We start from the raw sequence: 14799 nt of genomic DNA on the forward strand, positions 1-14799 counted from the left end.
TCGAGTGACCCAGAGAGATCTTGTCATCTGCTCCCCTCCCCCGCCCCCACCGCCCATCCTTTTTTTTACTTGGTTTTTCTCTCAGATACTTTGGCATTTTATTAACCCAACTTACACCTGAGCCTCTCCTACCCAATAAAGATCACATTCCACCATAGGACTCAGGAAAGCCACCAAATCCCAAACCAGCTCCAAGATCTTTGCTAAGAGTTGTTAACTTCCCTTTGGACTTCACACTCATGTCAACCATGGTGCAATAAATATTAAATACCATTCACTGTGTGGCCATTTCAGTAATGCCTGCTTTTTATGCACCATCTTCTAGTACCTATGGTCCCCGCCAGCTGGCAGGGTAGAGACAACAAGCTACCACCTCCATTTCATCCTCCTATTTTTATTCACTTTCCTACCAAATCAGGAATGAAGGTAGAGGACAGCACCACATGTGTTTTTCCTGTTGCAAGTTTTCATTACTTACGCCAATATTTTCTAACGATACAGCTGAATCTCCACCATATGACTTACTGTTCACAGCAAAGACCATGAAACTATCTCCAAAGCTTGCTTTTATTCCATTCTATATGTTCCACTTTCAGGGATTGTAATATATCCTCTAGTCCACCAGTCATGTTCAGAGCCCTCATAGTCATGTGGCAGATCACATTCACAAAGACGTATGTACCATGTACTATGCAGAGAAAATTGGCCACCTTTGAACTCATTCAAGGATGCTACACCTTCATATAACTTGTCCTTGATTGCATGTCTTGTCACTCATAGCAGAAATCACAGAATTGCTTCCAAGAAGTGATAGCATCCCATGCCACACAGGGAAAGGTAGCCATGATGGGATTACCCCTGTGAATGCTTCACTCTTGTTCAGAGTAGGCAGTCTCAGTTCCATGTGTTATTACCCATCACAGACATGATGTAACTGCTTTTTTAATCCTGTTGGCCCTTATTTGGGCGTTCCTTATGTTTCCTGATTTTTTTTCCTGGGGAGAGGTGAACAAAAGTCTGTTTACCCCAGATAGGGCTCTGACTACAGACAAAGAAACAATTCTTCCTGACTGCCTCTTCATGAGACAGTGAGTTTATTTGTGTCACTCACAAGAGCACAGGGAATGTGCTTACTCACAGGAATGTAGTTGGCTTTCAGACAGGTGCCTCACCAAAAAGCTCCATCCAGTATTGGTCCTGACTCACAAAAGATACATTGCTAAGGTTTTTGTCCAAATTGTAGGCAACAATGGTTTCCTCTATCCCAGTATTGTTTGTGCTTATATAGCAGTAGGGAGGAGCCTCCCTTTTCTTTTCATTTTTTAGGGAGGAGCCTCTGGAGTCTTGTAAGTCTTGTGCTGTTTCCCGCGTCTTATGAAGTTCCCTTCCTACTCCAGGAGAGAATATTTTCCATTTAAAGGAAATTGTTACATAGCGTTTGCTTTTCTTTTTTTCTCTTCATTCTGCAAGAAAGTTTTTCAGAGTCGTTGCTCAAGTAAAGAATTTGTGTTTAAATATTTGTTTTAGGTTTTCCTTTTGGTATAACCTACACTGAAATAATGTAATCTGAAAATGGAAATATAAAGCAACATGCTTGTACTGATAGTCTCCCTTGTCCATTCATCCAATTACGCTGCATCATGTCAGTTTCGCTAGATTCTTCCTATTTGTACATGGTATATCTAATCTAGGTGCAATATATCTTTCTCTGAAATCTCATTATTTTTTGATTAAATTGACCAAGAAGTCTGACTGTGAGATGTTAGCTTCATGAAATGATTTTATTTATTTATGTTTTTAGTAATTGCCAGCAAATGTTCTTCTAGGTGGGTAATAGGAACACAACCATCCATAATTAAATTTGATTCCATTTATGCACTACAGCTTTGAAGAATCAATCTCGTTTCAATTCAGAACCAATACATCTCCCTTTGGGCTGAGTGACTTTGTACTAGTTAAAGAGACAGCAGCAGGAAGCAATGGCAGGGTATACAGCATGATACTGTAGGCATTCTAGTCTCTCTTTCTCCTATACCTTCCTCTGTGATGAGGTCTCACACTGTGGCATGGCCAAGTCTACAGGAACTCATATGGAGGCTACCTTGTGCTCAAGTGTCTTAGGTCAGCTGACTTGAGATGCTATTGGAGGGAAGGAGTGAAGATTCCCCAGATTTATTTCAGTTCTTCCTGAAGGCTACAACCTCTGCTGTTCACAAGACATGCTACACAGATGACACACTTGTTTAGAGTTCAGTTGCGGTGTCACTCTGACCTCTTTTCCTGCAGAAAAGATACCATATCTCCATAAAGTTCCCTCAAATGCACATTTCGGTTGCACATCTTATTACTTAAAAATTCCTTACATTTACGTGTGTGTGTGTGTGTGTGTGTGTGTGTGTGTGTGTGTGTGTTTCACACATGTATGCCATAGCATGAATGTGGAGAGTCAGAGGAAACTTTACCAGAGTCAGTTAATCCCTTTGTACCGTTTGGCTCTGGAGATGGCACTCAGGTCATCAGTTTTTGTGGCAAGCTTCCTTACCACTGAGTCATTTCTCTGGCCTTCATTACATTTTTAGAGCAGTTTAACATGTTCCTTTGTTCTTCTCCATGGTCTGTCAGACACAGCCAAGAAAGCATAATGCCTAATTCCTCTGCAGCAAAGCCTGGGGGTTTGTTTGTGAAAGGTTGCCTCCATCTTTTGCTTCCTTGACACAAGATGTAGGTGTCCTCCCTCATCTTTCTGTCTCGGGTTATTTGATGACAGTCTCCTTCTAAATTTTACAGACAGGAAATGGGCTCTTTTGATACAAACATTTTTCTTTAACTTCAGGGGCTCAAGTTTGGTGTCTTTCTTTGTCATTCAAAGGGGATAAAGAGACTGCACTCTGTCTTCCAGGCTGAGAGCTCCTTCTCTGGCTAAGTCTTTTTAGTGAACTGTGTTGGCGAAAGGCTTCAAATCAGCTCCATGTACTTGGGACACAGAGATAAAATGGAGTTCCTTACTTCTCCAGCTGGTTTTCTTTGAACTTTATTCCTCACAATTCAATTTTTTTCTAAGTAGAATATCATTCTCACATTTTTACACAATTGGTCGTCTTTGAGGGCAAGGTATATTTATCTTCAGTTTCAGACATCATGATGTTACATATAAACCAATTCATTTGCACCCCCAAGATTATAAACACACCATCCGTATTTACTCAGTAAGACAAAGTCAGAAAACAAGTCTTTCCAATAGCACAGTAGGGAGAAGGCAAACGCTTACTTTATTTGCAGTGCAGCTTCTGCCAATGCTCAGTGCTCACAGTTCCATCAAGCTACAGTAACATTTAGTAAACTCACTGAACACTGTAAGAAATGCCCAATGATAAAATTACAAAAAAATTGTCATACAGTGTCAAAAGTTGTTTGAATCCAAAATATGTTATTTCCTGCAATGAATTTTTAAATATTGATTCTGGTTTAAAATGATTCTAATTGGCTCTTCTTTGTTCTCTTACACAGTCCTGGCTGAATTATGACATTCTGTTTCTTGACATTTTGGGAATGCATTTTGGGGAATGAGATTGCTCTTATTCTTACATATTTCTATTGAAACCTTAAGAGTTTACATAAAACATTGATCTTCTGTGTTCTATAAAAGAAAGTTATCGATTCTCTATTTCCAGTTTGGGGCAAAACTGAACAGCTAATCAGCAGAAGGCCATTTTATGCCTTTTTTCCTTTGAAACTATAATAAATAATTATCAACCTATTAATTACAAAAAGTCATAATTATGCTTAGAGCAACCAGAGTATCTTCACAAATTTATTTTCATATTTGTTACAGTATGCAAAGTCATTAAGTAAAGCCTCTGGTTTTCCAGTTTGGTAACAAATGGCTTTTGTCTGATGCATAATTAATAGAAACTAATGATGACTATGTAGCACTTCCAGAGTTTTAAAGGCAAATCTCTATATTGGTCTACAGGTAACATGCAAGTTCATCCAACAAGCAACACAAAATGTACTGAAGTAGTCGTTCATCTTTATCAACATTCAGGAAGATTGAGACAGCAGCACAACTCTCCTATGTCAGCAACACATTAGAACATGGTCACCACTGAAGTCAGACCATACCTGGTAAAGTACCCCCTTGGTAATTCATCCTCTATCATCCGTTCAGACTTCCAGCACGATACATGAATAACAGTGATTAATACTGCGGCATGAAGGTAAATACAGACAAGAGTTTGGTGTGCTAGCATACAGAGTCTTAGAAACAGTGACGAACAAAACCAAACAACTTGCCTTGTTCACTCTCCCTTTGTGAGCCTGGGGTTTCCATGGTCTCACCAAAACATTCTACGTGGGGAACCAAGTCCAGTGATCTCAGCATTGGATTACTCCCTGGGAACGAAATTTGGCCATGAGGAATGCCACCCCTATTCAAAAGTGGGCATCAAGGGAAATATCTTGCTCTGCAAAGATGGTGTGTTACCAGAATCCTTGAAGGAAAATGTGATTTTTTTCAGAATACTTAGCATTGTCTCAAGGAATCATTTGGTGATTCTGTGGCTCAAATTTTATTTTATTATATTTGGCTGGGTAAGGGAAGTGTCCGCACCGTCACCATCACTCTCAATGCTTCTTCCATTACATAAGACACTTGTTAAGATAAGAAAGATATTTTACTAAAGCTGACGGTGACTGAGGGTCATTTAGTATTTAAAGTTCCTAAAGAATCGTTGGTTCTCTGAAAGGGTTAAAAAAGTAGGAAAGGCTTTGTTCAAATGCCTGCTAGTAAACAAGTATTACTTCAACCAAGACAATGGCTACGTGACATCAAAGTACTATAAATTATCAAAACTATCGTACAGAAAAATTACAAATTCATTGCAAAATACATTACACTGCTACCATTAAGAAAAAAAGTGCTTTTTATTTTCTTTTCTTCCTTTCTTTTTTTTCTTTTTTCTTTTTTTTTTTTTTTGCCAGAAAAGTATTCTTTCAATATAGAAAATCCTAAGCGGTACCCTGCATGTGGCTAGGATATATCATAACGGAGTTTGTACTGAGTCCTTCTGATTCGCTGGAAGAAGGGCTGAAAATGTATAATAATGACTTATTAAAGCCATGCTCCAAATGGCCATGCCAGCTGTCAGTGGAGAGATGCCTATTTAAGACACTAGAAGATGCCCTGGTCTGTTGAACCCTGCCGGTCAGGTCATCACACTGTCCCACCAATCAGCTGGTTTAGAATGCACAGGCCTTTGCATGTTCTGTGGGTCTCCTTGTGTTCTCCTGAATCATTCTCATGTCTTTGCTTATATTCGTATCCTATATGAATCCTCTCAGTGATGCCTATATTGTCTCATGAGGGGAATGATGCAAGACGGTGGACCTGCCAATTTTAAGAACGGATGTCCAAGAAGTTCTTGGGCTGTGGCTCTTTGAGAGGGCTCCCTCACCAACATCAGATCTAGGAATCCTCGAAGCATGGAAGAAACCTGTGAAAAGAAACAGATATCCTCATAGGGTATCAAGTCTCTTCTTGGCTACTTGCTGTCCTTCCTCTGAGTGCCACCAGGTCTCCCCCTCCAGGGGACATGGTCAAATGTGAGGCACCAGAGTACGTGAGAAAGTCATATCCCACTCTCCACTCAACTGGGGAGAATGTTCTGACCGTTGGCTAGATCTGGGAAGGGGTTTAAAGTTTACCTCCTGTATTGTCCTTGGCTGGAACAGTCATAGGGGAGGGGAATAATGGGAAAATGGGGGGGGGAGGAATGGGAGGATACAAGGGATGGGATAAACATTGAGATGTAACAAGAATAAATTAATAAAAAAAAAAGGAAAAAAAAAAAAAAAAGAAACAGATATCAGACTGAGGACAAATACAGAAGCCAAGCCCAGTGTCCTGAAGTGATGTCCCAACTAGTGCGTCAATGACTTCAAATTATATGAAATTAAGAAGAACGATATGGAAGAGAAACATACACCATAACTATTGCTTTCAAAGCTTGGAACAATGGAGGTAAATGATAGAATTCAATAGAATTATTGAATAAAATAATGATGGTAAGCAATAAGAGCAGCTGTTGTGACAGGGTTATCTATGTACTGGTGGCATGTGTGAGAAAGCTGATTAAGACTATGAAATAATGCTTGCTGGGGACACCTCCCCCAATACTCCTTTCACAGAGAGAAACAAATTTCTATCAAGTTGCTTGGCACAGACATTTCCCTTTGACTTAAGACATCTATCTTAGTTACTTGGAAATGAGCACCATTAAATGAATTTTCTGATGTACCTTAGCCTATTTTGACAATTTCACTCTCCAACCCTACTGAGATATGGAACATCTCTACCATTCTAAGAAGGTACCTCAGTCTTTCCTTCTTGCCATTACCTACAGCCCAACAAAAGGTAATGTATATCCTTATTAATAATAGAACATATTAATTTTCCCTGCTTTCAAATTTTTTACAAAATTACATATATGTATACATATATATACATATAAGTATTTATGCATATAACATATTTATAATATATAAGTGTATGTACAGGGTATACATATATAGTTTTATACAAACACACACATATACATATATGGAAATTAATATATATTATAAACGTTTTATATGCATAAATATATATTTGTATATTGTTAACTTTCATTGGCTTATTTCCACTCAACACTGCATTTGTGAGAATCTTCTTTCGTTTCACCATTTTCATCTTTCTGTAGCATTTTCTACCAAATTATTCCATAGATTACTTATTCATTTGGGAAACAAGACTGGGCTCTCCTCAGCTTATAAACATTAAGGGCTCTCCTTAAACATTAGTAGCTCTCATGTCTACTGGGCATGGATTATTTTCACACAACACGATTTTAATTAAATTTCATTGGTTAATCATTTCCCCCCTATTTTGTTGAAAATAGACTCTTTTCTCATGTAATATATCCTGACTGTATTTTCCTCCTTCTACTCCTCTCAGTTTCTTCTCACCTCACTTTCCTCTCAAGATGAATAGTAAAGCCTTTATGTCTAGCTTTGAGTTAAATGCTTCAGCAAAGCCTTAGCTATGCTTGGGTCAATCAGTAGAGGCTGAGAAAATGTTTTGAGACTCCTTAAACATTGAGGAAAGGTTGTCTCTCTGGAGAATCTGCCTTTGATGCTATGTGAGAGCTCACAGCTTCACAAACCTTGGTCCTAAGACATTCCTGATAAACTTGGAATTCTTACTTTTGAGAACTATCAATGACCAATGGATTTTGGTTCTTATTACCTTGTTGTTGTTGGCGGTGGCACAGGCAGTGGTGGCAGTAGTGGTGGTGGTGATAGTGGTAGTGTCTCTGTGTGCACACATGTGCTTCTCTTTTTTTTTTATTTTGCTGGTGTGATATTATTTACTTCCTTTGTTTACATGGTAACCTCCTTAGGTTGGAGTTTTCCTACTAGTACCTACTTTAGGGCTGGTTTTGTAGGTAAATACTGTTCAAATTTGACTTTATCATGGAATATTTTATTGTCTATATCTATGGTGATTTTAGGTTTTGCTGAGGAATGTAGTCTGGACTAGCATTAGTGATCTCTTAGAGTCTCCAACACATCTCTTAGGTCTTTCTGGCTTTTAGAGTATCCATTTAGAAGTCTGGTGTAATTCTAATAGATATGCCTTTAAATGCTGCTTGCTTTTTTTCCCCTTGTCACTTTTAGTATTCTTACATATATATATATATATATATATATATATATATATATATATATATATATATATATATATATATATAGTTTTGATTATTATGTGGCCAGGAGACTTTCTTTCTTGGTCCAGTCTGTTTGGTGTTCTGTATGCTTCTTCTATAGGTTTGGGAATTTTTCTTCTGTAATTTTGTTTAAAATATTTCTGGGCCTTTGAGCTGGGATTCTTCTCCTTCCTCTATTCCTATTGTTCTTAGGTTTGATCTTTTCATAGTGTCCCAGATTTTCTGGATGTTTTTGTGTCAGGAAATTTTTTTCACTTATACATTTATTTTATTACACATCTACAAAATAAACTACATAGAACAAGAAGAATTATGAAACAATCAGCAATTATATTAATGTTAAATTCATAGTGTTTTGGCTATTCGAATTTGGTAATCTTGAAGAAAACATTTTCCTTTCTTGGTGAGTCTAAAATTCCTAATGTAAATCAATATCTATCATATCTCATCTTTATCAACTTAAAACATCTCTCTAGGCCTAAATACATCTCAACTAAGCTTAATTGTGACACTAATCTATTTGGTCTACTAATCTGCACATTCTGTTTACTTAGGTAATTAATTTTGTTCCTTCGTTGTTTAATCTTAATCCAGTCAAGCAAAAGTTTCAAGCTCTTTTTGAGACTTTATGATGTCTGTTTTGCTGCATGTCTGAACAACCTATACTAACAATTCTCTGAGTTCTTTTCATTATGAAGGGAATGGAAATGGGAACTTTTAGCATTCCAAACTCCTCTCCCCTACAAGGCAGCCTCACGTTTTGTCTGTTTTTGTCAAGGAAGCCCTTTATGGAAAGATTCATCTGAGCCAAATCGAAAGAAGGCACTAGCCATGCAAAGATCAGGAAGAAAAATATTCCAGGCAGAAGGAGCATCAGATGCAAGGGTCTGACAAACATATATTTATATATATATGTAATACATTATAATATACTATACATTTATACATACATATAAATACATATATTTGCATACACATACATATATTTTATGTATATATACACATAATTTTGTACAAAACTTAAAAGCAGGCAAAACTTTTAAAGCAGTTGGAGGGAATAATGCCTAGGTTGCCGTTGACCTTGAAAGGCAAGCTTTAAGTGAGCTGAGAGTTAGCAGGGTATTTCTTGAACTAACCATGAGTTATATCTTAGTCCCAGTTGCTGTACCTTGGAACATGTGAAATACACACTCACTGGTCCTTGATATGAACATGCCCTACCCTTCCCTACGTGATCGAGTTCCTACCTATCTGTCTGGAATGTTCTACCCTCATTTCCCTGTGTTCCTGTAACATGTAAGCCTTTTTCTTTGGCTTCAGGTCCTTGCAACTGACATTGCTTCTGCCTGGGCTATTTTTTTCCCAGATCTCTGCATGGCTAGTGCCTTCTTTCCATTTTGCCTCAGATGAATCTTCCCATAAAGGGCTTCTTGGATTTTCACACTGAAGCAACTTCCGGTCTTCCATCTTGTGCACTCTATATCTTCACAGTACTTTGGGTTCTTCATAGCATGTGCTGACCATTTTTTGTGCATTTGTGTAAATTGTATTATCTTCTTCTCTCCTTAGAACTCAAACTCTACAAGAGTCAAGAAATCTGAGGCTTGTCTTGCAATGTCTCTAGCACTCAGAAGACCCCAGCACCTACAAGTTATTCGTGAGAAGATGCTAGAGGCAGCATCTGACTCACCCTTTGACATTAGAGCTGGTGGCATCCCATTTATAGATGAAAGACATTGTAGTAGGAGGCGTGGAGCCACCTGCCCAGCAAGTGCACAGGAAAACATAAACTTGAATCTAGATGACTAAGTCTAAAACTCTTACTCCCAAATCAAACTTACTGGACTAAACACGGCAGCTGTTAAATGAACAGAGTGGCTGAAAGATCCATTAGCTCTTTTGGACATAGCAGCATATCCCAGCTCTCACCTTGTGTAGGTCCTTCACTCTTGGAGGCAAACTGTCCCGGATCCTCCTCATTGCCTGGAGAGGAGGCTCATTGAAATAGGGAGGCTCACCATCAATCATCTCTATCACCATGATCCCGAGGGACCAGATGTCCACCTGTGAGGCACAATCCAGGAGTTATGTGTGGAATGGAGAACATTCTGAACTTTGGTTGGGTCATGAAACCCAGCAGGTCTATATTGATTCATGAATTAATTGATTTGAAATTTTCAAACTGTATGATACAACTTTACACTCTGAGTTGTTGGGTTATCACCTTTTTTGCTAATGTCATTTGTTTACATATTTCTTTTTAAAGGAATATGTGTGTGTGTGTGTGTGTGTGTGTGTGTGTGTGTGTGTGTGTGTGTGTGTGTGTGTGTGTGTACCCTCAGAGGCCAGAAGAGGATGTCAGAGGCTTTGGAACTGGAGTTACGGGCAGTTGTCAAGCAGCCCAATGTGGGTATTGGGAGCTGAATCTGGTTGTTCTGCAAAAGCAGTGTGTCCCCCCTAATCACTGAGCAAGCCATCTCCCTAAGCCCTGTGTGCATTTCAAAGATGACTATAGCTAAGTGTCTATCCGTTCATTATAAATAAACATTTACCATTTTCAAGTCTAGAACTTTCATTGTTATCCTATTGATGTCTGTAGTAACTGCCTACCAGGGAAGACAAAAAACAGAAAAGAAAAAGAAAAGGAAAACCCAAGCATTCCATTATGAAAATGGAAGAAATTTGTAGTTAAAGCACAAAAAATCGAGGAAACTCTTTGGCATGTTTAAAGCAAACTTAATGGAGCTATTTGTTTCACACACAGTACAGTTATGCCTTTACAAATCTGACTTGCACTGAGTACTCTCCTCACCAACTTTGGGGTTTTCCAAGTCTGATTTTATTATTTTAAACTAGTTCCTACAGAATCTTGCTTTGTAAACTGTCTTCAGTGAAGGAAGAAGTGGCAAGCACTGAATTTTAGGGCTGGAAGAGGGGCACGGCTGGGCAGTGGCCCTGTAAACGCTGTCTAGTCATCTCCTGCAATGGCCTCATTGCACTTTCTCTCTCCGCATCCTTCCTCCGCGCCTTTTGCAAGGACTGTCACTGAAGATCTATCTCTGGGGACCACAGTATGCAAAGCAAGCCAGGTTCCTAGCCAAGGTCACAGGAAGGAGGAAGGCGAGCAGAGGCTGGCTTCATTCAGGCAGCACTCTTCGCTCATCAGTACATCACACGTCACTGCCACCTACACTGCAGTGAATGGAAGCACAGGCGCATGCTCTGTGTGCCTCTGAGATTCTGCTCATACTGTTCCCTGCTTAGGAAGCCTCTGCTTCACCCTTCCTCATTTTTATATACCTATATACCTATACCTTAATACACTTTATTTCCTTTCTAAAGGAAATAGGAATTAGGCTGTATTTTGAATGTTACACAATACACATGTGATTTTTTTCTATATTTCTATTATATGCAAATATTACTTCTTTGTGTAACTTCTTCCTCTTCTTTTTATTTTCTGAAGCATTTCTACATGACTGCCGTCACCATTACAGTTTTATTTCCTGGGCTGGAGAGATGGCTCAGCCGTGAAAGGCTCGGCTCACAGCCAAAAATATTGCCATTGGGTGTGGGACCAGCATTTTAGTGACTCCGTAATTTCTTGTCTATTTTCCTGTAGGACACCAAGGAAAGCCATTATGTAAACATTGTGGTGGTGTCCTTCGTAGGACCAGTGTTTGCTCTGCCAAGTTCAACTCTAAGCCAGCAGATCTCCATTGGTGGGTATCAGTGATGGAGTCAGAAGTCTTTTAACCCCTGTATCCACCAAGTAGGACCACTGTGGCCCTGAGCAGATCCCAGGACCTGCTGCCCCCCAAACAATGGCTACCACCTCCTTACCTCTGTCCCATAAGGTAGCCTGGAAATCACCTCAGGTGCCATCCAGTATGGTGTACCCACCAGTGACTTCCTCTTTGGCACCTCTTTGGAAACTTGAGCACAGAAACCAAAGTCAGATAACTTTATCTGAAAGGGGATGCAAAGCAATAAAAGAAAAGTTAGAAAATTCTGCCCACTAGAAGTAAACACACACACACACACACACACAAACACACACACACAAACACACACACACACACCTAAAATTGGGGACAAAGACATTCATTCAAATTCATCACTGGGATTCAGAGATAGAAAACAAGTTCCCAGAAGCTTTCCCATCAGTCTTGACTTCCAAATATCTGAACTCCGGCAGCATTTATCTCTTATGAAATTATAAGATAAGCACAGGTAACCCTTACAAGTTAAATATACTCTAAACAATATATTTCTCAAACCCACAATGACAGCACAGAGGATGATTTTGTGTAACCAAGCCAATGCTCTCTGTAGAAATGAGATTCTGTTGCATGGGGTTGAACACATGTAGATTCTTGTGCACCATGAGATGACACGAACAGCCATCATCTTTTAGTATTTGCAATAGTGCAAGACCTGCAATTGCCTAGGTGGCTGAGATACCATTGCAGTATCAGCTTCCCTTCTCTTTTTGCTTAGCTCCTTTGCCCATGGCAGTCAAAGTTGCCAATGTGAACATCTATGCTGGGGTAAATCTAAGCCCATAAACTGAGAGTCAGCACTTGGCTGTCAGGCATTTAAAGTGATTACCCCAAGGACTCAGTAGGTGTATTATCTTATTTACCCTTGAACGAGCTCTGACATTCCTTGCACAGAGCTCTGGTGCTCTTGAGACTATACTTCAGAACAAACTGCACCGTGAGACACCTGCTGATATATGGACTCTAAATGCCCAAATTTTTATTTATTGCTGGAAGGTACAGTTCCTAGTCATGATGACCTGCTCTGAATGCCGGACGGTCTTACAGGCAGAACATTAATGGACAACTTAGCCCTGTTAGTGATAATAGGATAAAAACATGGGGACAATTTTAACATTGCATAGCATTGTCTGAGAAGGACCACCAGAAGTTCAAATTGTATGGATTAATAGTATACTTTGTCTTTCAGACATGGATTATCTCTTGCTGTTATGCATATGAACTTCCCTCAACCTTTCTCCTGGTTGTCCTTCTGCCACGCTCATCTGAATTATTTGCTGTCCTCTGTCCCCAGGCTTCTGATTTCACATCTCACCTCTTTCTAGCTACCTCTGCTGGATAGTTTTTTTTCCTTCTGTATCTCAACTTGGTTTTGGTTGGGAGTTCAGTTAAGTGGTACAGTACTCATCTTGGGCAACAGAAACACCTTGCACTTTCAAATATGACAACATAGCTCCACAGGAATTTTTATGATAAAGAAATGTTTCTCTGAGGGTCTATGTGTATACCTGTGTGTGCACAGTCATGAAGAGCAGAGACCAATGTGTAGTATCTTTCTTTATCTATTTTTTTATTTTGAGACAAAGGCTCTCACTGAATTTGGAGCTCCCCAACTGGCTAGGCTCCTCCTGTCTCTGTCACCCAGTGCTAGGATTATAGGCAAGGACAACTGTACATGGGAGTGCTGAGAATCTGAACTCAGGTCTTCACGCTAGTATGGACATACTACCTACTAAAAGCAGTCCCTTCACCCTCTAAAGCTTTTGAAATCTATTAAAAATTTTAATTTAGTCATTAATTAAATTGTGGTGTGTGTGTGTGTGTGTGTGTGTGTGTGTGTGAAGATCTTAGACTATAACCTTATTTGGAAATGACAGTATGCAGCCATGTTTCATGTTCTAGTTATCCTTTAATTGTCCATTTAAAACAGCGTAGAGTCATCTGACATGGTGGCCTCGAATGAGGAGTTGCCTTGATCAGACTGACTTGTGTGCAGATTGTGTGGGGAATTGTATTGACTGTTCATTAATACAGGAGGGCCCAGCTCAGTATGGTGGCGCTATTCCTAAGCAGGTGGCCCTACTCTATAGAAGAAATCTAGATGATCATGAGCCTGTGAGAAAGCAGCCAGAGAGTAAGAAACAAGGCAAGCAGTCTCTTCATGGTTACCATCCCCATGAACTTGCCTTGGGTTCATGCCCCGGCTTTCCCAATGATGAGCTGTGAATGGCAAACACAAGCCGAGCAAATAATTTCCTCCCTTAAGTTGCCTTTTGACATAATATTTATCACAGCAACAGAGGAACTGGAACAAGAATTGGTACCAGCCATTCAATGTGGACTTAACATCTTGATTCTCTGATGTTGTGTTGTTCCTCATACTCCTTTGTAATATGTCATTTCCTCTTTCTCCTATAAACAATAGTAGTAGGTGTCAGGATTTCCTACAGCATGTGTGTCTACACAAACTATAGTGAGAAGACCTTTAAGTATCTTTGTTTCAGAATACTTAATGTCTACCTCATTAGGATCTAGAGTCTAGATGGATGACCACCATCTTTCAATGAGGTTAGGCAAAGTCCCAAGGAAGGGTGGGAACCTTCGAGGATAATCTAAGGACTTGAAACAGTAGCTGTAGTCAACTAGCAGGAAAATATTACAATGTTTTAACAACGAGTGTTGATATACTTCTGAAAACAAACTGAGCGTTACCTCTGGCTATTCCTTGAAGAGAGAACTTACGGGGTGGTTAGACATGGGTTACGGGAAGGGATGTTCACAGGCTGGATGCTATGTTCAGACATCTAGAAGTTTTTCTCAAATCTTGGTGTAAGAGTGGAACATTCTTCGTCTAGCCAAAAGAAGAGCTTTCAACACTAGTGACAAAAGGCTAGAGCTTTGATATCCTGTAGCTGTGCCCTCCTGAAGAGCACAGCCCCCTATGGACCAATTAACCGACAGTAGACAGCAGACCAGGTATCAGAAGAATTGAGCTTTACCAAGGCAGGTACCAGAGAAGAATAAAAAGGTGGGTTTCATCTCCCTCACCCTGAAGTCCTGCATCTCACATTTTTCTGCTCCTGGAGGATACCATGAGAAAGGAGAGGTAGGAGGCAAGAGAAATGAAGTGGTGTTTAAACTTAAAAGACAAAATTTTTAATGATATCAACCACATTTTATAATAATGTGATTCAATTTTGATGGACAATGTTTAATTTATTCAAACAGCTTAAATTTAATGGACTAAATTAAAA

At 39.4% G+C, this 14799-nt stretch overlaps 1 protein-coding gene across 1 annotated transcript in view; it reads right to left on the bottom strand.

The window, feature by feature from the left end:
* Positions 1-4440: 4440 nt before the first annotated feature.
* The window catches only part of Pak5 (p21 (RAC1) activated kinase 5), an 86713-nt gene continuing 76354 nt past the window's right edge, over positions 4441-14799 (bottom strand). The window contains exons 6-8 of the mRNA XM_051144715.1: positions 11607-11732; positions 9693-9827; positions 4441-5492 (exon numbers count right to left, since the gene is read on the bottom strand). Of these exons, the coding sequence (XP_051000672.1) occupies positions 5337-5492; positions 9693-9827; positions 11607-11732 (417 nt within the window). The 3' untranslated portion in view covers positions 4441-5336. The remainder of the gene's footprint in view (positions 5493-9692; positions 9828-11606; positions 11733-14799) is intronic.

The sequence above is a fragment of the Acomys russatus genome, chromosome 4 (assembly GCF_903995435.1).
Source record: "Acomys russatus chromosome 4, mAcoRus1.1, whole genome shotgun sequence".
Taxonomy (NCBI): Eukaryota; Metazoa; Chordata; class Mammalia; order Rodentia; family Muridae; genus Acomys; species Acomys russatus.